The sequence below is a fragment of the Apostichopus japonicus genome, chromosome 2 (genome assembly GCF_037975245.1).
Source record: "Apostichopus japonicus isolate 1M-3 chromosome 2, ASM3797524v1, whole genome shotgun sequence".
Taxonomy (NCBI): domain Eukaryota; kingdom Metazoa; phylum Echinodermata; class Holothuroidea; order Aspidochirotida; family Stichopodidae; genus Apostichopus; species Apostichopus japonicus.
In genome coordinates this window covers 18,830,246-18,854,486 of record NC_092562.1, presented here as the reverse complement: position 1 = coordinate 18,854,486, position 24,241 = coordinate 18,830,246, and the positions used below count along the sequence as shown (strand labels likewise).

The following is a 24,241-nucleotide window of genomic DNA, read 5'->3' as shown; positions in this document are numbered from 1 at the left end:
TATGTGAAGTCTATACTACAAGTTCCAGATTTGAATTTTTTTCTCCAAAGGGGAATATTCTAATAACAATTTTGATAATTTTTCAACAAAAGGGTGTTATATAATTACCACATTCTCAACATCTCAACAAAAAGGCACTTCTTAAATAACAAAAAGGTACTTTGTAATTACAAACATTGAGAAATTTCAATCCCAAAAAAGACCACTTCCAGTTTATGAAAAGGGACAATTTTGAGGTTTTGCACTTAAATTACTAATGTAAGCAACAAGTGAACACTTTTCAGATCATGAGAGCTAACTTGATCAATAGCATACAATGCCACAGTACTTATTACTAGTGTAAGCAACTAGTGAACACTTTTCAGAGGTCTAGTTGAATAGAATCCTACATTTTCTTACTTATTAACTCAAGAATTCCCAGCATCAACCCCTCCCTCCCTATTCCTCCCTCCTGTTTTCTTCTTGTAAGGAACTCACATAGTTGGATGCATTGCAGTTAATCTGAAGAACAGACTACAATTTTGGTAGTCTTCCACCGGTGGCCACGTGCAATTAACCTTACTTCTTCTGTGTATTGATCTGCATGTGATGTTGGCCTTGAAGCTATTTGAAAGATGACTTGAACTTCCTGAGAGAAAACAAAGAAAAGACAAATATCTAGCAAATTAAAAATTCAAATTATGGTGTACTTTACCTTAACTTGAACACAGTCACACAATTGACTTCTAGACAGGTGACATGCCATAAACCACTAATTATATTTATAGTGGATTCAAACATTAATTGGAGCAAATTGTTTCATTAAGAAGACAAGGCTCACTGCCGGTTAAGTTACAAGAAGGCAAAAGAACACTAGTATTAGTCAAATCCTACAAGCCCCCACTCCCTCCCCCTCCCGCATTCACCATCATCACAAACAAGACCCCTCTCTAAGACAAAGAACAACATGAATAATATACAAGACCTCTGTGGTCAAAGTATAAGATGGTAGCAACTGTAATAAAGCACATTACCTGTAGTCTTGCTATTGTTACAAGCCCTGTAGGGATTTTTAAAGTACACTTCCTTTCAAGTTTTGTCTCTTATCTCCTTCTATGTTATACATACTTATGTTGTGATAGAACATAAATAAATGAAATGAAAATCATTCTGCAAACTATAGGATCCAGTCTATGAACATTTGGTGTATTTTACATGTAACATAATATATTGGGATGAAAGATCCCTTGTTCACTTATCATACTACTTGCTTCAGCATTTTCAGTTTTGAGCTAAAACTTTTGAAAAGTAGGTCAAACAACTATTTTTCCAGTTCCATTTCTGCTTGTGCTTATTAGTGACAATATTGGAAACTACCTTATTTAAGAATGGTATTGCAACATTCACATGCTCACTAATTAGCATTCATTACATGCAACATAATATTTATGTCTTAATTTCATCACTGAGACCTCAAATTGGGGTAATATTTTGACAGAATAGGATTTTGGTGAAATTAATTGCCAGAATTTGGGAAAAGATACACAGATCGGTTTGCTTTAAAGTAATAAAAAATTGTCTTCATTAATTAACTTACATATTCCAATACAGTTTATAGTCTGTGAACTTGTGAAGTACATTGCTTCTTCAACCAGATACTGATCATGTGACTACCCAACTTAACAGATTTATTAAAATTACTTGATTGTAAAAACTTGGAAGGAAGGGAGATTAATTATGGCTCATTTATTGGATGCAAAACAATATCACCAGTTTGAGGTATAAACCCAACCTCTATATAAATGAACATAAATCACCAGGTGAATTTTGACAACCTCCCAATAGCACCAGAGCATTACTTGAACACTGTACTATTTAACACGGTCATGTGTCCTACATGCAATAAATGTCCCCCCCCCTTTCTTTTTTTTGGCTGATTGATGGGCAAATCAGGTGTTTATAATATAAATTTAGAAAAAAAGGTGTCACTTTTTGTCAAGTTATAAGATACTCTAAATACATTTTCTTCTGAAACACCAATCAAGGGCATCATAAAATGATGCTTTGTTTTCGTCAAAGTGAATGCCATTTTGATATCCTGGTGCACACACACTATAAAAAACAATGTGTACTAGTGGAATGCAGTGAGTCACATAAAGTATTACTTCCTAGGTGCTACAATGTGTTACAACTTTTGTTTACCTATCAATTCTACTCTTGTGAATTCTGATTTAATGACAATATTTGTTTCTCACATGACATTCTTACTTACCTTTTGTTTTTCTTTTAATCAGCATTATTATGTTTCTACACTAAACTGACAATATATAGGCCTAATACAGAAATGTCAGGCCAACTTACTTTTACACATTCTCTTACACAGGCCCTCTAGTGGATAAGCAGTTTGCCAACAGTTTTATTTTATATAATATATAATACAATATATAAAATACAATGTTGTTGTATTAAACTGATACCACAAATTATAGTAATATATTGTTTGTACTAGACTGATACCATAAATTAGAGGAATATGTTGTTGTACTTTAATTGATAAAATAAACTGTAGTAGGTTTTTGCTCTTAATTGACACCATAAACTACACTAATATGTTGTTGTACTAGACTGATAGTACTTTAAACTACAGTAATTCTTGAACTGAAACTACAGTAATATGTTGTTGTAATTAATTGATAACGTAAACTTATTAATATATTGTTTGTACTAGACTGATACCATAAACTACAGTAATATGTTGTTGTATTTAGTTGATACCATAAACTACAGTAATATGTTGTTGTACAAGTCTGGTACTATATACTTCAGCAAAATGTTGTTGTATTAAATTGATACCATAACTACATTAATATATTGTTTGTACTAGACTGATACCATAAACTGCACTAATATGTTGTTGCATTTAACTGATACCATAAACTACAGTAATATGTTGTTGTTGCTGTAACTAAAGTATTATGTTGCTATATCCAGTGAACTGATAAGTCCCTGGATATACTATACTATGGACTAATATGTTATAGTACTGCACTTAGTGTTGCTGCAGTAAAACTGGTACCTTGGATACTTTGCTGTACATTTAACCAATATGTTGCTATTCTAAACTGACGTGTAAAGCCCGGGTCACATCTGCGCGATTCAACACGCGATTCAACTCGCAATACAATTGAAGGTTGAATCGCGTAGTTAGACATGGGTATCAACTTGTTGCGCAATAAAAGTTGCGCCGTCGATTTGGGTTGATTTGCAATAGAGCAATGTCCTAATCCGCGCAACTTCTCAGAAGCAACTTTTCTGATTCGCGCGATTTTAGTTTCGAGTTGAATCGCGTGTTGAATCGCGCAGATGTGACCCAGGCTTAAGAATGTTAACAGGTAACAGACAGCTGTACAGTGTTACTATACTGTACAGGCATATATGTTCTATCTCTAGTTGTTTGTATGTTTTCATGAAAACCATTAATATCCAATTACTGACATACAGCAACTTGATATCAATTCAAAATCATTACTAAACTTCTGTTTTTACAGAAAGCTATCTAAATCTGAAATTTATTATGAAAGTAATTACTCATAATATTGTCATGCATGCTGTCACAAGTTGGTGTCAAGGATGACGCTTTCACAACTGTTCAGTGTCATTGTTAAAGATATCACAGCACATTCCTTACGGTCAGAGTAAACAGAGGAACATTTGAGACATTTAAGTTTTAATGGTCGAGCATCAGCATAACACTCCTATTTCCCCTAAGGTAACCATCTATAGAACTCACAATTCAAGCATCTTACACAATAAACAGCAAAACCTATTGCTTTGTTTTTCTTGCAGAGACTGGGAGAGAGAAAAATCTGTTTAAACACATGACTGACCATAACAAATGAGAATAACTCACAACTTTTCAGGCAGAAATTTTAACCACTGGAAAGTTTTACAAATGCCAGCTTTCTAAAACTATTATTCCACTGCAGCTGTGGGTGAGAGCTGAGTTGTATTTGTTTTTACAACATTGACCATATACTTGGAAATCAATGACTCAATTTACTAAAAAAACAATGACAAAATGCAATATTAACTAAAAACCTTATTCTTTTTTGATATGTATTTTAGATTCAGTGTGCACATTCCTGTTGCTTCTGCCAAACACCACCCACCCACCCTACCCACCCCACCCACCCAAACAAACAAACAAAATACAATAAAGTAGGTCCAGTGACATGATGATTTCCTTTATGAAACTATGCCAAATTTTACACTCACACAGACATATATATTCTTCTGAGAATGCGTCATGACCAAAGTCACATGCACTTTTGACATTTCTGACAAAACATCCTTATATCAACCAGCATTTTTATTACAGAAGAAAACAACTTACAGAGGACCTGTGCCTCAATACTTCAACGTATATCAAAAATACACCAATATGGTATTACAGTTAATATGACACTTGAAAACCAAAACCGAAATTTCAAACAAGAATTAAACCCCGAATCTACGATCTACCTATGAGAGTAACTTTTTCAAAGTGTGACAGGCTCAACTTCTTCTCTTCTTTCGATATCTATTAAACCTGCTGGGACTTAGGAACGTTTCTGAAACAGATGGGCTATAATTAACGTCTCTTGAAGGAAGTGGTCACAATTTCTTGTACTAATTAAACAAAATTCAAATATTTACATTCTAGGGACCATGAGGACAAGCGCTTGTCCCTGGGTGTTTACTTTGTTTGATTGGTTGTAGTGCTACTGAAGCTGCTGCTACCTTAAAGCAGTATATTGCAAATTAAGTCCGCCACACACTGCCCGACTCACCACCACCCGACTCAATCTGAACTTACTTACTGGGAAAATCTTGGAATGGTATGGCAGTGTGCTTGTGCTCAAGACTATGACTGATCAAGTATTTTTTTGCCGGTGTAAAAGTTGCGTGGGCTTCACTGGGGAAAACTGAACATGTGACGTTTTTCCCGATCGGTAGTCGACAGCGTGTGGCGGTTTTACGACTAAAAACGGCCCAGTCTTAACAAAAGTAGCCTTTTATCGGAAAGTAAGTTTACTTGTGACCTAAACAAGCATTGGTCGTTAACAGAGAACACTGTTTGCGTCTCTCATCAGTCCGCGTCCAGGGTACGGACTACGGAGGTCAGATGTTTTGACCGCCGGTCCTCACTATCGACTATCGATAAATAGGTCACCGGGTTGGAATTGAGTCGGGTGGCAGTCAGTATGCAGCCAGCGATAGAGTGTAGCAAGACATTTAACCATGCAAATATAACCAAGCACGACATATGGCTAATCATTTGCATTTATAATGTATATACTTCCCGATACAGACTTCTCCAGCAACAAGTCTTCCTGATGAACACTTTACTCTCAAGAATACCCGATCATGTATTAATAATCATGTAATAATTTATCAAAACTTTTCCAATCTTTTGTAGTTTTCGGAATTTTGTTGCAACAAACGCAGCATGACTCAGTTGGACCGAGCATACATTGAAATAATAATCATTGTCCATGGAGTGGAACTTAACAAAAAATTAAGCAAGAAAAAACAGAATAAAAAGGTTCATGTAGAACAATTTATTGTACCTACTGAGGCTTGACTTTTGCAAGCTTTCTAGATCATCGGACAGGAATGCAGAAAAGTTACTCACCGTATTGTAGGATGGAAGGTATTAGAATGGTATTTTACACCTGCAGGCAAACGCCCACATACCCAATTCTAGTGACACCATTAAAAGCAGTGAGCTCTGGGTATTAAGATTTTGCAAGAATCATAGGGCATGCATCTATATCCAATGACCATAATTCAGTTTTACTGGTTTGCGGTTCCTGATGTAGGTTGCACACTTACTCTCCATTACTTACCAGTTCAGATATTAAAACACTTTAGTAAACACATATTGTATATAACTTATCTTCTGACATCACATAACTGACTATACATACACATATTACTGCTGGATATACACAATTTATTTTAAACTTTATAACCAAACTTGGAAAACTGTATATCCAGGGATGTACCCACGCTGGGCGGCACTGGGCGGCCCCGCCCAGCACTAAAAATTTCCGCCCAGCACTGTCTTAAAAATTGTGAATCCCACCCAGCACTATTTTCATCTAAAATCCCGACATTCCTAACAATATATTCAACATAAATTGGGCCTAGCCCATTGCCAAAATCATACAGACTAATAATGCATCAGTTACACATGCGAGAAACATTACTTACAGCTCTCAATCGGTTTTTCTCAAAGGGGAGGGAGACTCCCCCTTAGACCCCTCCCCCAGGACGGTGATCAGTATACCCGGCACTCAGGAAATCCTGGGCACATCCCTGATATCCATAGGTATATTTTAAGCATGCTAGAAAACGTTTTTCATAAGTTGTTAAAAAATAAATGAAAAACAGCGTTTCTTTTTCAAGGACTTGACAGAGACCTAGAATATCAGTCAAAGTATAACAAATATTAGCTTACATTCAGTTGCATAATTACTAAAGTTTCCCATCAGAGAAGGGGACACAGTGATGGAAGGGTGGGGGAGAAGAAAGTAGGAGGAAGTGTGATTGAAGGACCAGTAGGGAATTATTGTACAAGCTATCTGACTAATACCTGCTTAGCTTATCCCATTGGCCACCATTCTCCAAGCCCAATTGATCTGTTACATTTAGCTACCCAACTGGAAAAAACCCGAAAATGCACAAAGTTTACAAAAAATCATTCACCAACCAAAAGATTGAATTTCAGTGTAAAGTATAAATCTTGTCACACTCACCGGAAGTTTCCTCCAGAAATCTTGTCCCCATCAGAATTACTAATACACTCCAAACTGTGATATAAAACAATGCCATCGTCTGGGTATTTGCGACTTCTGTTTTTCAAACCTAAAAAAAATTAACAAGCAAGAACAGGCATTTTAAGATGGTAAAAAACACTAGTCAATTGCTCTTCTTTGCTTGACTTTGCAGAAAGAGCAGCATAGCATATGAATTCCGGGAAACAGCCCAGCCACCGGGAAGGAACTTTCCCCCTTTTTGATGGCTAGATGAGCATCCTGGGATGGTGGTATTACCAGGGTTGGTGCAACCCGTCCAGTGCAGTTGACTGTCCCCTGCCTTTTGGCTGGCTCTAGTCCTTTATTATTGTTTACTAAATTGATTTGCTTATCTACTTTATTCCATAAACTAGTCTGCTCTTGATCATGTTGCTAACCTGCTGGAACTGTGCTTGACACAAGTTGGCAACAGGTTTCCATAGATCTAATCCTGCTCCCCTCCCCCCCCCCTCCTTCTCCTCACAAAGAATTGATGATTCTCTGAACAGGGAGTTGTTATGGTACAACTCCCTGCTCTGAACAGATATACAGCAAAGGTTGGTGGAGAAGAGGAGCAATGTTTTCTAAAGAAAATTACCCACACCAAAAAAAAAGAAATAAAAATAATAAAGACCAAAACATTTTGCAAGAATCCATACTTTTCTAATTATATATATATCCCCATTAGACACAGAATGTGTCACCTTACAGTGTGCAATCAACAATGTTCATACACTTACCTGCGTTTAGGATCTTTTAACACTACTCACCTGTCTAAGATTTTTCCAAGATGACTCCTAGTTTGAACTGTTTTTCACGTTCTATCTTTACCCATGAGATGCTCGAGAGGTGCTGCATTGCACTCCTGTTAATACAAGATGGCTGGTGAACTGTGAAATTAATTGAAAAAGTTGTTATAAAGTCACAATGCCAAATCACATGTTGCACACAAATCAAATGCTACAAGCTGGAAACAATACATTATTCAAGGTTATACCACACTCTATTTCATATGGGTGTATCAAAGGTACTTCACCACTCATTTTCTGTATCGGACAGTATAGGCATACATGGAATTTAATCTGTTGTTATATCCTTAATCATAATAAAAGTTTGTTAAAATATTCCTTACATGGAATGCAAACTGTTGAAACTGCGATGTGTACTTTTCACGCTGAAATATCATGCAAAGATCTTGAAAACCATTTGTCGAGGAGTCTGCGTAAATCAAACTTGACTTTCTATAGATTCTGATTTCTTGTACAATACAATTAATAGGATAGTCTGCTAGCTTAAAAGATAATTGATTAATAAAAATGCTAGAAATTTTCTGTAGATCTATAGGTCAAATCTTATAGCATGTTTATATGGTTAATAAACAAATTTTTCAAATCTGTTGGTATTTTGTGAATTTATCTGGCAACAGAAGGGTGAGTGATGTCATCACAGCAGTTCAGTTGAAGATGTCTTTGTTTTTCTTTATAATATTCAACTCACTTATTTTCAGCGAAAACAATATGTCTACGACACTGTTGCATTTTTGATGAAATTCGCAATACAGAGAACCTTGACGGCCAAACAAAAAGTCCAAATGTAATCAAGTATCAAGGACAAATCAACAAGAAGTTTATGATAGAAAAATAAAGCTTCTGAAAAACAGTAGCCATTATGACGTCACAGACCGCCCACTGTGATCTACTCCTGGGAAGACTGAGGACACAGATACCATGTTTTGATGTCAACGTCTGTCAAAAGACTCTGTAGTGTTGATTTTGAACCTTCATATCGCAGACTTAGATCTTTAGGTCTCAGTGTAATACTTCCAGGTCTTGAACAGTTAAGTCTCCAACACAAAATATATCAGTGGCGTTCACAGGTCAAATGTGGGGTTTTGTGGGGTGGGTGGGTTGGGGGGGGGAAGTCCAAACTTCCACTGAATGATTTAGTTAGGTGCCTGAAATGGGAGGGCCAGAGGCAAATTAAGGAGTTGCCCTGGGTCATTGAAGCTGAATCCATGTAGAGGGTCTTGGGGTCCTACTCCAAAAATTTTGAAACTTTAGACGTCAAAATGTTGCATTCTGAAGCATGTTCAGTCTACACACAAGTCTATATAAGAAGTCCTAATGAACAAATACTTTGTGTGAGGTTGAAAATGGGGGTGGGGGCAATTTGCAAAGTAATAACAGCCTAGTCTGCTTTACAAGCTATTGGCCAGACCAATTGCAACTCTGTCATAAGCATTGCAAAATATCTTATTTTCAAATTTTGTGGACAATAACATCATGTGATTTGAGAATAATCCACCAATTTAGTTTGTCATCGATTATACCTTTTTCATTCCACTGCAGATAAAGGAACATAACTTTCTGTAGTTTTTCCTATCTACAGTATCAGCCAACTGCACTGGATACACACATCTCTGTTATTTTGTTTTTCATAAAGTTAAAGGTCAAATTATCCTCAGTTTTGATGAATTCTTAAAGTGCAAAGAATCAACAGGAAATATATTCTCAGAAGTTAGGGTTACTATACATCCCAATTAATGGCGATTGTCCAGTTACTGCAAGTAACATATATTGTCCATTTGCAAACCAAATTGGTTGCTATTTGGTCTTTGTGATGTTCAAAAATATCACTGTTTTATCCATACACTGACTATAAATGTACAAATGTCGTACACATCACTATACATGAGCACTTCAAAGTGCAGCATTTATTCAGTATTTTCTTTGGATATAGTATTCTAGCATATTAAATTTTGAATTAAATACATGGCATTGATACAAATTTGTTAAAATGTGAGCTTGATAGAGTCTGATATGTCGTGAAAGTAATACGTTGTTGAGAAAAGGAGTTGGTGCACAAGACTATATATTGCATCAAAACTATATTAATGTTATGCTATTTCATGTTCCTTTGCCACCTTTGCCAGGATATGTTTTCTTGACGGTTCAATGGCTGATTTCTTATACGCTATACTATTTACTGTATGCATGAAATTCAATGTCTAAATTGATTGGCTGTTCTTATGGGGGCATGATGTATGCAGTGTGGTATAATTTGTGTAGTGAGTTAGTGCCTTCTTTATAATTACGTTCAGCTGCTGTCCAATCCACCAGATAACTGTTGTAGAATTTTACTCGCCTCAGAGCATTGCAGGTGGAATCACAGATGAATGTCATTTATTGCACAAGCATGACTTCACAACGAACCATAGCCGTTGATTTTTGTTAGGCCTACTGTACATCGATCTATTCTATTTTGCTGTTATCTTTGACAAGTTACTTGACATATTTTGCAGACAAATGATTCATGACTTGACTTGTAATAACATCAAATGTCTTGTGACTTAACTGGACTTGAGAAGAAAGAATATTGTTTCTTGAATTGACAAAGAATGACTTGATTAATACAGGTACCAACATTAATGTTAATGTATCTGTAGCTATATCCCAGCATAGCCTTGCAACTCTTGTAACATTAGGTATAACATTATTTATATCATAGGGCTAAAGTAAGTTAGCAGGCCTACTAATAACATGTTACCCCCCTCCCACCTTCGATCCTCCCACAGGGCATGGTATCCCACTTTTCAACCAAAGAAATATGGTAACCCTGTCAGAAAATCTTCTAAAGAATTATTTTACTGGTATTGCCATTAGTAATGACAAAATAGTCACAATGAAAATAGGGGGGGGGGGATCAACTTCCTGTCAACCACAGAACTTTTCCAGGTGTCATTCAGTCTCTCACTGCTTATTCGATTCGCGTTATTGAAACCGCTGTTGTTGCTTGCGGCCCTACATAACTGTTTTGATACTAAGTTACGGCTATACTATAGTCTACAATATATATTTTACATTAGTCTACGTACACTCAACAGACAACACTGCACGTTTTTACTGCAATAGGGTACAACTACAACATAGACTAGGCCATGTCTAAATTATTGACTCAAAACAATACAAAACTGAACGAGAATTACGTTGTTTTGCAAGTATATCTGTCAATCCACACATTTTGGTCTTCTTTCGCTCTTTCAATAACATTTCAAGTGAGGTTTTTGTGATGCGCCAACGGATTGATAACTGAATGGCAGACGACACTTTCTGATTATTGTTTTGATTTATGTACATGTCGATGATTTTGCGATCTCAGCTGATCAGACCAGACGAAAATCGAGTAGCCTGTACAAGGTGGAATATCTTTGACCGCGCTGCATGCATGACACACCGATATGCGATAAGGTGGTAGGCTTTCTTAGAAAAAGACTGTTAACGTAAGGGGGTGTGCGTACTATTATGAATATTTATATATATTACATACGGAAGTGGATACATGTCGTTTGTAGCAAGTAATTACTCAGGAGTAGGTGCTTAGGGAGGTTGGATCTGACCTTCAATTCATGATTGCACCGTTCACGATTCTAATAAGTGATCAGAACTATCTTCTTAAAAGTCACGAACGTTATTCAGGGGAGGCGTTCACGAAAACTAACACATCTCGGCAAAAACTAAAATGCTTTTGAACTTAGCCTACAACCATGGACTGATAAAAGTGATATTTACTATCTACAAGATATCTAAATTAAATTTGTGTCTTCAGTCATTCTTTAATTAACATGTACTCCTGGGCAAAGGAGCCGACGTTATCTTCGAGTTGGTTTTAAAAGTGAACATACTGACAGCCGTAACATATGACCCCCCTGGCAAAAATGATTAAAAGTGCACTTCATCGTATCAACATATGCTATTGTGCAGGACATTTTTTTAAATTTCCGATTCGTTTTCAGCATATATACAGACAGTCATAATATGACCCCCCCCCCCACCCCAAATGACTAAAAGTGCACTTCACCAGATTCATATCAACAATAAGCTTTTGCCCTATGGTCATCCATTTAACAACTATTGTGGAATTTGCTCAATCATTTCATTGCAGGAAAATTATTTAAAATTTCCGATTCGTTTTCAGCATATACTGACAGTCGTAACATGACCCCCCCCCCCCCCCAATGACAAAAAGTGCACTACATCATGTCAACAATAAGCTTATGCCCTATGATCACCCATTCGTGGAATTTGCTCAATCATTTAATTTGTGCTATTGTGGAGGAAAATAATTTCAAATTTCCGATTCGCTTTCAGCATCATCCTTTTTCAGCCATTGTCCCACTAATGGAAACTTTCATTTTACATTATCTTCATTTATTGATTGATTTCCCGCAAATAATTAAACATTTACATATAACTATATGATGCTAGTCAAAGACTGCGTACATACACGAACAAAATTAAGATACCGTAATATATTTATCTTTGGCCTAATTTCCAATGGTTAATTGCATGACAAAGGAGCAAAACATAAATGCAATAGGCCTATACTTATTATTTGCTTTCCTCGAAATTTGTTAGCACAAAATATTGTAACAAAATTACATGCAAAATAGATAGAGACCATTTGAGATAACCTGTTGACCCAATTGAAGCTCGGAGTGTGAAAACTTGTAAGGGCCACTACTTGAGTGTGTTTAATTTCCCCAACATATGAGTCAGATTTCGTTTCTTTGACGACATGTACATTGTTGAAGCGCATGCGTGTCCCCTCTACTTTAAACCATTAGTTATGAGATTCCAAATGATAGGGGATTAGGCCTTTATATGTACTACGTTGTATACATATAGTCTATGTATGATAAAATAATTAACCTCACGACATATATCCCTGATCAAAGCAAACCTAATGCCAAAGGCGTCACTCACACTCATTAATTTTTGCGGAAGATCTAGACAATCTTTGTTGTACCAGCAGTGGTTCTCGTAAATTTACCGTAAAAGCCGTCGAGCGTTTCCTCAAACGGCGAAGCCATTTCAGAGATTGACAATAACTCATGACACATGTCAAGCAATGCTAACTTTTACATTATTTTTATAGGCCTATAGTCGTTTACATGACACACACATTATAATCTGTAAATGAACCGAGCCAGGGGAGCAACACGTACACTTTTTAATACGCTAATATATATATATATATATATATATATATATATATATATATATATATATCTATATAAACATATTCGAGTTGGTTAGCAACATGTTTGATCTCTAGAGTAAGGCAACATATGTCACCAAAAACAGAACTATAGTATTGTTCGATACAGGTTACAAACGCCAACTTATTACTAATTACGACCTTCCTTACCGGTTTTGAACCTCTGGACATACAATCAGCGTCCAAAGCCTAGTGGTTAGGGTGTCCGCGTACAAAGCGGGAGGCCCGGGTTCGAGTCCCGGTGGAGGCTGGAAGTTTTTTCACTGTTCTTGATTTTCCAACTTATTACGATTTCATATATATATATATATATATATATATATATATATATATATATATATATATATATATATATATATATACCAACACCGAATATCCTGTTATATTTTATAAGAATATCTTTTACTGCCATTTCATTTACCAGAGTCTCTTGAGTCTCTTCAAAGTATCTCTTTCGAGATCCGGCTTTAGTTTTCATAAATGATTTCTATTTCTCTTTTCCAAGTATAATATTACTAATTCGAGGGAAAGGAAGTCATTAAACACCTTTAACAGCTCAGCTCTGTATGAGACATGACTGACAACTAATGTGTGTTATAATTAGTGTACCGTTTGACAAGTGAAATGTTCATTTTTACCCATTTTCATATAGCCTATATAAGTGTTGGCTTATAAACTCTTAAGTTATCCTTTTAATAAATTGAAAAGCGAGTACATGAATGAATCGAATTATTTGTCTTTAAACAAGTTTCCATGTCGCAAATTCAATCACAAATATGATCTAAGATGATCAAATCTTCACTTTCTTCATATTCGAGATCCGGCTTCAGGAATCACAAATGATTTCGAGTTGGTTAGAATCATGTTTGATCTCTAGAGTACGGCAAAATATGTCACCAAGACAGCACTACCATTGTTCGATAAAGGTGAAAATTCTTACAGTGGAATTACGACCTTTCTTACCGGTTTCGACCAATCAGCGTCCATAGCCTAGACGGTGCAAGTGTCCGCTATGACAATAATACAAAAAGAAAGAAAAGCGGGAGACCCGGGTTCGAATCCGGGTGGAGGCTGGAAGTTTTTTCACTATTCGGATTTGCCAACTCATCGCAATTCCAAATAGACATATTTGAAATTGTGATGGTTGCAGAATTTTCAACTGTTGTACCGCATCTAAATGTTTCAAGGGTATTTTCCTTTACGTTTATGTACTGTACAATAGGATTCTTTGTAATAAGCTGTCTGCCTGTGGAGATCTGATCACCTTTATTTAATTGGGACGGGAGGGGGTGGGAAGGGGGGGGGCATAAATTAGCTAGCTAATGAAATATACATGCATGGTTGCACTACTGTTTACAGTATATTTCCATCCAATGCAACTATAGGCCTGTATATGGTTTCCTAGAAAAATAACAATTAAAGGTATTTCATTGTTAGGCAGAATATTTCAAACACTTAACCACAAGTTTTACAACCCTCATGATACCTACAATGAGATATAGATATATAGACCATCTGAAGTTTTCCAAAAGTAACCGTAACATAGTTTTAGTTTTAGACGTTTACTGCTGTAATTCTGTATATCGCAACAAGTTGATGGCTATAACAGATATGTTTCTGTATTAATTTATTTCCCTGTCGAGAGATACATACGTTGGATAAATATACAAGCAGGTGCTTAAAGTTTGTTAGTGTATCTATATTGTCGTGCAAGCACAAACAAAACAGTAATAGTATGTCACTCAAATGTTTGTTTACACCCATCACATGTACATCAAAACCCAATATAATGGTGGTATATTATCAAACAATATCAGCAAACAATGCAACGAAACTTTAGATACCACTGTGTTTGAAAAAAGAGAGGTGTAAATTGCCAATATACAAATCTATACCAATGTTCAGTGTTTGCATGCATGGCAGTGAAGATACACATACAGGTATATAGAGATGGAAATAAGTATAAACACATGTGTGTTATCATTCACGTGCATAATGCTTTATTTTGTGTTGCAAGGGGCTGCGGAACTTTTCGTAATTTTAACCAACCTATGCAACCAGAGGCGGGACAACTATGTCACCGGGTCCCCTTTGTACATCTCCATATATCCGTAAAAAAAAAAAACATATTTTGCCAGACCCTCCAAAATTCCCCTGGCTGATACACATTTTTCGAGGACCGCTTGGCTGTCACCCGCTCCCCCTCCCCCTCCCTTCTCCATCTCGTCATGTCTGTGTAATATTATGTTCACGTCACAAATTTTGGATACCCCTCTGATCCAAATAAGCTGTTTACTTATTATATGATTTTACAATCAATTGGTTGATCACAATAAGAGAGTGGTGAACCGTCCAATCAGGGGCTACGCTATATGGCGGGATGTTGGGCGAAGGGAGGGAGCGAAAGGATTGTATTGGTGCAGCTTCTAGAACATGTTTGTGTCGTTCAAGGGGGAGGGGGAGGGGGTAATAGTTGTCGGGAACTTATAAATTATCGTCAGGGCGATGATCCACCAAGGTTGTAGGTAGAATCATATATACTCGCCCGGTTTGTCGGGGAGGGAATTGGTACTGTCTGGGGTACATGCGCAATTATATATATACAATTTAAGCATCAAAGAATATTAATGAATATAATGCCAACTGTGAGGCTCATATGACGCTTTATGTCGAAATTTCCATCTGTTATTTCGTTATGTGCATGTGCATGCTATGTCGAAATGTCCACGTTTCACATCATATCTTGGATGTATAGGGATATATTTATATATGTGGTTTATGGGAGACAAACTCAATCATCATTATTTGTCTATGTGGTAGAGATACTTGTCATGACCAACCAGGGACGTAGCCAGGGGGGGGGGGAGCAGGGGGAGCGACCGCTCCCCCCTTTCAGTGTCGATTTTTGTTGTTTTTTTAGCATGGTATTTTGTCAGTGATCTTTTGATATTGAATACTCGTCAGCTCCGTTAACTCGGTTATAATCGTAGTAACATTCACGCCTACTGATTCAACTACTAACTTAGTTTGGCAGATGCAATTAGCTAAATTTAGCCTATAGCCTATTACAAGCCTACAGTTGGCCACTGCGTAATAAAATACATATTGCCTACCTAACCGCACTCTATGGAATGTCACGAACCGTATGCGCAACAACGTCAACAACGTTCGTTTTCATCCTTTCTATGATTCGTCCTAAGTTGTGCACGAATAGCATGTTATGAAGCTAAGCTATAGCAATCGTACGTGATACGCACTTCCTTTAAATAATTATTACACTGCTAACGATAACGATATTTGTTTTTAGGCCACTGCCTATCTGGCTATATTACAAAATATGAAAGTTTATATTGTCCATCAGTTACGTTAGTCAAATGTATTAAAGTCCAGACATTGGACAATAAACAAGAATCATCCTACTGGAAAAATTGTAAAAGAGCACTATGTTTGTGTTTCTGATATATTATGTAAAAGAGCATGTAAAAGAATTCAAACAGGAAACAAAATCTGCTGATAATATGATATCCGTGATCAGGGGCGTAGCCAGTATGTAGCACTGTAGGCCCGGGCCTACACTTTTTTTGGCCAAGTTATCTTTTTTAAAAACACCCATATTTCAAATCCATAAGCTTGCTGGACGAGTTTAAGAGTCCAGACAGGAATAACTATTGAAATGAACGTAGCAAGAATATGGCTAAATTAGGTGACCTAGTCTTCTAATTTAGGCTGTCATTTCTATCGCGTGCCGTTTCATTCAACACTCTACCCGCCGAAAAAGTCTAGAATCCGATCTTGTCAGTTTTTTTAACATCTAGTTAAGAACCCGTTTACGCAGATAATATTTCAGCCTTGAGAAAACAGTTGAGAAATTTGCATCAGATGGCAATCGTCGGATAGCTCTCGCCTTCTCTTATATTAGGCTAACTTAAACATTTACAGTTGTAACAAAGACAATTACTGGCTATAGTTGTATCAAAGACATTTCTGGCCTATCTATATATGTATCTACAAGTATCAGCAGTTGAAAAGTAAGACTACTCTGTACATGTACTTTGCTAATTTTAAATACCGAACATTATGTAGTATTGAATTACGTACTATTTTAACTCGTTTGTTTTTTTTTTGGTTTAAAGGTGATATTGAATGAGGTGTCTCAAGTTAGCAAGAGGCCATGGAACCAGAATGAACACTCGGGAAGGGCCGTTTCCGGCCATCTGGGGGCTTTGTAAAACCAAAAATTTTCTTGTACGCTCCGCGCCAACCGATGGTGGCGCTCCGCTCAGATAGTCGTGCCTACAATTTTGAAAATCCATATCAGTCGCAAAAAATGCTCCCCCCTTTCAAATTCCTGGCTACGTCGCTGTGACCAACTCACTAAAACAGATGTGAAAATTCTGATTCCATTTGGGATATATCATAGAGATTTAATGTTTCTTCACATACAAGTTTAACGACTTGACTAAGTCTAAAGATGGACATCATTGAGCGAAGTGAGCTGAATTTTTGTTTTTACGTTTTGTTTTTGTTTTTTCTTTTCTTAGATCACTTTGTTACAAAATAACAGCTTTCCAGATACAACATTTAAAGCAGCACATCTCCTAAACGGATCAACATAGTCAGACATATAAGCAAAATTTGGTGGTTACGTTCGTGTCCCTTTAAAAGCACCGCTTGATTTGGTCAGAATGACACAAAAGAATCAACACAACGCAAACTACGGATGCCCAGAGTTTGGCAACCACCCACCCCACCCCCTCCCCTTCCGAGCATGCCTTCCCACTCTCCTATAAACTGACGGAGAGAAACAAATATTTTGAAGTGCCTCACCGACTGTATATAGCGGGGTTGTGTGCAAGGTATGACCCGAATATAAATGTATGACCCGAATATACACGTCCTATGTACCATTACCAGGGGCCAAAATAATGTGCATATAGAGAAATTCTTGACGCAGCGGCGTAACGATTAACTTGGGTGTCTCCCAGGGCCAATGCTTGGATGGGCCTCGTAAGAGGAAGCATTGAGTAACTATTCGCTGAGGGTCAGGATTCTTTTCAATGGGGTCCCCTTTTTGAGTGAGGATAGTTTAATCGAATCTACAGTGTGCATGAGCCCCCATTATTTACCTCTTCAACTTTAGAAAATATCATACAAGTAGATTGGGGAGAAAAAGATAAAACCAGAAAAAAAAGAAACATATAAGGAGCAGGTTGGTATGTTATAACTTAATGGCATGTTTTGTTGTATAGACCGTAGACATGACATTTCTCAACATAAACGCACTAAATTGCGCATGAAACTTCCGTTCCCACATCCACTTGATTATATTGAACCATTCACGTGTGAACTCAATGTAATGTGTTCACCGTGCCGTTGTAAGGCTCCGCCGAGGGGCCCTTATGGCTCCAAAGCTCTTGATTCTCCCCCCCCCGCCCTCTCAACACCCCACACCACCACCCAAAGTATTACGCCGCTGTTATAATTGACATAACGTCCACGCATTCCCTTAATTCGATCAACAAATATATGAAGTCTACTTTCGACGTCAAAGTTCCAAAAGGTGTTACTTATTTCTTAGTCAGGAATGTAGTCGATCATTGACTATAATTTAAAAAAAAAGTCGCCCAGGAAAGAACCTGGGCACGAAAACCAAACTACCGAACGACTTATCCGCTCTTAACCCCAGTCCCCTTAAATCGGGACTGTGACTGTGTGATCATCGTCGGGTGCATGTGCATCACCATTTCCCTCGAAAGGGAATAGATACTACACAGTCGATTATTGACATACAAACACTTTTTAGACCATGCACTCCGTGGTGGTTAAAACTGACAGCAACGAACTTTAAATATCTGATTGTATACTGAGCCAATTGTGAAAACAACAAGAAAGTCTCATATGAATTAAACGTGGATGTGTATACTATATACTTTTACGATTCAATTGCTTGACACAAACTGATATTCCTAAACATGTTAAAGCTTTTTATTTTTTTCTTCTTATATTTCTTCTTCTTATTTTTTGGTTAAGCTTTAATTACTTCCAAGAAATCTGAACCTTACTGTGGACTGGCTTTCTTGTAGTTCTTTTTTATAGTCATAATTAAACACGGTCGAAATACTTCAAATATAGACAACCAGAGGCGTGATTAATCACCATGACAGAATGTTGCAAAGCAAGTATAGACCTTTAGTCCTGCAGTCACCAAGAAATTAGGCATTCTTAACTGATGACGCCCCCACCACTCCCCCCCCCCCCCAAAGTCGAGAAACCTTTAAAGCTTTCAAGATCATTCAGATGAGTGAAGATCCAGCCCGAGCAATATTCTCATCCTAAAAAGTTAGATCATCCAATTTATGAAGTAAATTATCAGCATTCTCCAGTCAGTCTATATGCATTTCTTTTTCGTTATATTTTTAACGATACAACGGTCCATGACGTGCGTAGTTCTTCACCTCTCTCTCTCTCTTCCCGAGTATTTTCATCGGAGTTTATACACTTTGAGTAAACAACGGCGAAACTGTTCAAACAAACTTTAACTGGGAATATAAACATTGTAAGGACTGTCTGCATGCGACCTTCATAAATTCTAATTTTCAAAACTAAAAAAGAATTATGTGTTAAACCACGCTCCGGTGGATTCACAACCTGTTATTCGTATATATGTCAGTGTTCAAGAGCATACATATACGTACTTCCCCCAAAAATGTCGGAATGAAAAAAAAAAATAAAGATTACAAATATATTTCTACAACGATTTATCATAAATCATACCTGATCTAACACGGTGTTTCCGTATTTATTCTAGCAGGTCCAGGGATATCAAAATCCGGTCAAATTGTTGTATTTCAAAGTTCTTTGTATATACAGTGAGTTGAACACTTCCCAACAGCGCAAAGATCCGACAGTATACTGTTTATATGGGACGCCAAATTGTACGATTCTCTAACTAACTGCATGTTCTTCCAGACAACCGTTTTGCTATCTCAGAACAACAATGTCAATTTCGAAGGACTTTCGCTCCTTTCAGAAAATAAAGCGATAACAAAATTCGCATTTGCGATATAACCTGTTATCACTCGTCTGTTTAAAGATGACCTAATTTTTAAAATTCCAAACGACGAGTCGCTCACTTAACAGCTGCATTGACGGAAAGACGGCAGCTCATTGGTGAAATACTTATAGCTATATAAAAGATTGATCACGTGATTAATATTTCACCAACTTGGTAATTATTTTCACTGAAATTAGCTACAGTTCAAAATCACGTTAAAAAACACGACACTATAACGGTGAAAGAAGGACCTCACTTTGGCAACTGATGTTACAGAAACCAATTAACCGCGCATGCGTGCACGCTCTGCAGAAGAAGAGTTTGACTTTGTTGGTCAATGGGTCGGAAAGTATAGAACTGTGAAAAAAGCTTCCAGCATCGACCGAAACTCGGACCCCGGTCTTCCTGCTCAATATGTGGATGTAAATATTGACATCATTCAACACGCCAGAAAATAAAATGGACATCTCAACGCCCACAAAAGGTGTACACCAGAAAAGCACGAAAAAGATAAGGACAAACACTTAAAAACGAACTCCAAAGTGACGAAAACTAAAGATGAGACAAACCTAAAGAACTATAAGCGAAAAAAGACGAATCCAGAAGATTGCGAATTTATGACAAAATTGAAAGTAAAGTGATTTATTTATACTGACGTGTCTTGATATTTCGATTTCTCTTTCTGCATGCTTCTTATTATAATCATTCTATTTTTATCTAAAGACAAAGTAAAACAAAAGTTTAAACTTGCCTTCAGGAGATACACAGATGTGCCATGTATATTGAACATCTATCAACGAGACACATTCCACTCCTTTTTCTGTATAAGTATGTTCCGCGCAAATCGCGATCACATCGACAAACGGCAAAATTTCTCAATTAGATGGCTGCTATTTCGGCGTCTCACAGACTGTGATAGAGATGCATGCTAAATGGTAAAGCGAATTTGCACTTTTTACCTCTGTATTTCCTTCTATGTTTGTTTGGTAAGCAAACTGACGGGGGAATAATTAATGGGAACACCCTTCAGAAAACAAAAACAAGTAAACTCTTAGCGATAATTCTCTCCTATTGGTGGTTGCCAAAGTGATCCGCAGTGATAAATGTCAAATGTATTGACTGATGAGCTTCGGGATGGCAATTGAATATATAGAAACCATCGTGGAAAGTCGACCGCTCGTTACTTATTAATTTAAAGCAATATGTCGATTTTGCGTTTATTACAGACAAAAAAAATATTGATACATATACATATATATATATATATATATATATATATATATATATATATATATACACACATATATATATATATATATATATATATATATATATATATATATATATATATATATATATATATTCATTTGCCTTTGTCGTTACCTCCATTTCATTAACAAAGTCTGTTCAAAGTACATCTTTCGAGATCCGGCTTTATAGGAATCACCAATGATTTCGAGTTGGTTAGCATCATGTTTGACCTATAGAGTAAGGCAAATATGTCACCAAAACAGAACTAGTATGTTCGATACAGGTGACAAACGCCTCGAGTGGAATTACGACCTTACTTACCCGTTTCGAACCTCTGGACATAGTTACAATCAGCGTCCATAGCCTAGTGGTTAGGGTGTCCGCATATAAAGCGAGGCCCCCCCCCCTTCACACCCCTGCACCTGCAAGTCCAACCGAACCGCCACTGAGCGTCAGAAACAAAAGGAGCATACTAAAAAGTTGTTACTTACCATCCAGTCAGAAAACGTAAGCGCAAGTAAAAACAGTCCAAATTGTTGTATTTTCTGTTCATTCCTTGGCAAATGATGAAAGCCAAAAACGTGGTACAACCCGCATATGCTATACAGGCTATTAAATTAGATATGGATGTTACTGGTATACATTGTGTAATGAATATAACTGGGTTCAAGTACAACGTATATACAATATCAACTTCCTTAGAGACACCGAGGGTTGACTGTTGCGTAGGCCTATATCGTTTCTTAAGGTAAACGAAACCACGTTATAGTCAAATGAACAAATACAATAATATGTGTTTATAATTGCTGTGTAGCCTACAGAGAATATCCACGCGGGAATAATTCTTTATGAAAAAAATCCCCCCCAAAACAAACTATGTGTATAACCATGCACAGCACAAGTGCGGAATTAGCCCATGGGTGGACATTCCGCAGAGAATATTTTTAACGTAGAAGTCACGTTGTTGCTTTCCTAATCTTACCGAGATCATCTCCTAATTTGAAGCTTATAATAATCATGTTCATTTGTATAAGTTAAGATGATTTCGATCCTAGCAAGATCTTCTTCTCAGGCTAACTTGAGAGTAAGCCTCTGGAGAAGATCCATGCTTGGATCGATACGATAGGCTATACACTGACTTTGACATATTTAAATACACAGGTTTTTTGCAGTATAGACGAAGTAGTTGACTCACAGCTTTTCTCTCTCTCTCTCTCTCTCTCTCTCTCAGTAGTTATGTTTATTAATTGGATCACGTCTTGGAAAACATTTGGATGTCAGGTCTTTATCAAGTTATGATCATTTTTTTTTCCAAATCGAATATGACCTTAATAATTAAAAGAGGACACAATTTAACGATTACGCCATGAGACACGTATATTACATAGCTGTAACCACCGTATAAACCATTATACATCGAGATCTTTTACATCATTTGGGAGCGAAGCTTCTGTCATGAAACTACTAATTCGTTTTTTATGTTTCAACGACTGTCTTCGTATATGGATGAACAAGTTAGTGAAAGTCGTAGGCCTATAGCCTACACAGGGACCGTGTTGATTTTCTACGGCAGGTTTTTGTTGAAAACGACATTGATACAGATTTCAACAGCTAGTGTCTTGACAAACAAGCTTCGAATGAAACAAAAATAGCTTAGAGCTAGCCCGTTTCATTCAATGTGCATAAGACGCACGAATTTCGAACCGAGGGTTTACATTAATAGGCGCGCGTGTCTATTCAGCTGTATGTGTGCAGTCAACGCGTGTATTATATATGCATGCGTTCGCGATACGCGCCGTTAGTTGTAAACAGATTCTATACAAACACGTGTATATAATACATATAAAGTGGTGAATCACATTCGAACTTCAATATTATCATTTGGTTGTTTAATTAATTGTATTAGCAAATTATCTTATTTTCTGGCGTATGTTTCCAGAATGACTTCTAGCATCTAACATGGTACATTTAGACTAATTGTTCCTACCATTCCTATGTGATAATGCAATTGCCATTAAGGAGACGCCGTGTAGAGTGACTCTGCGTTTGTACAGCCATTTGTACACGTGACCGCTTGAATGCTTCATTGTACCGTTGTATGTATTGCGCATTAAGCGTGTATGTTTTCTTAGCCACTCCCATGATGAATTTCGCGGAAAGTCGTTGGAGTACCTAAGCGTGCGGGATGCTCAAATGGTGATAGAATGATACGACTCTTCCCATAGAATAACAAAATGGATGTTCAAATGGTAGTATAATTAAGGCGATATCACCAACTTACAGAACTCACTAAGATAGCCTATTACTTTAAGATCGACTGTGATATGCTTTTCATGTGAAAATTGCCAGCTGTCATGAAAATAGATCAGGACAAGGGGTTATCGTGATGAGCAAATTACTGACCAGTTAAAATTTATTGACAATAAAAAATCACTGCTAGAAATCTAGTGAACCTGACACTGAAGTCTAAGAATAAAAAAGGCGAAGCAATACCTTCTATTAGGCTGATGCCTTCAGTCAATGACCTCTACCTCAACTTTGTTGGCTCCTGAATGTTACGAACGAGCCGATGGAAAACACTGAAAAGGGGCTATGTAACAGGTAGACCAAAAAGAAGACAAAGACAATCAGGGATTGAACGTCTTCACAAAGTTTTCTCTTTCTTCTTTTGAACAACATAGAACAACAAAGATGTCGAAAGTGGAGAACTTTTTTATTTAAATTTTTTTTATAGATTAAGTTAAAAACAAATTTAAGCATTACTACACACAACCATGTATAAAGGAAACATCTTCCATTGCATTCCATTCTTCAAACCCTCAGGACTGTTCCTGAGATTAAACGGAAGAGAAAACTATCCATAATTACAAAAGGAAAAACAAAACATATGATATTCACAAATAGGGTGGGTGAGGATGGAAACTTTTTAAGCCTATATATTGTTTGTACCCCTTTGATATAATTCAATTTTTTATGGCAGGTACAAAGTACCTTGTATACATTGCAAATTATACTATACAGAGCGCTGCACAAGATATAGCAGGTGTGGTTTCAAAGCTTC

General features: G+C 36.9%; 1 protein-coding gene across 4 annotated transcripts in view; it reads right to left on the bottom strand.

The window, feature by feature from the left end:
- Positions 1-21,887, bottom strand: part of LOC139981040 (uncharacterized) — a 34,344-nt gene extending 12,457 nt beyond the window's left edge. The window contains exons 1-4 of one of the 4 annotated variants that reach the window (XM_071993156.1): positions 21,672-21,887; positions 7,589-7,708; positions 6,780-6,888; positions 478-628 (exon numbers count right to left, since the gene is read on the bottom strand). In XM_071993156.1, the coding sequence (XP_071849257.1) occupies positions 478-628; positions 6,780-6,855 (227 nt within the window). In that variant the 5' untranslated portion in view covers positions 6,856-6,888; positions 7,589-7,708; positions 21,672-21,887. Of the gene's footprint in view, positions 1-477; positions 629-6,779; positions 6,889-7,588; positions 7,709-10,803; positions 11,048-19,649; positions 19,906-20,680; positions 21,018-21,671 lie in introns of those variants that run through there. The other 3 variants (XM_071993176.1, XM_071993186.1, XM_071993166.1) reach the window with 3 other exon arrangements.
- Positions 21,888-24,241: the final 2,354 nt, after the last annotated feature.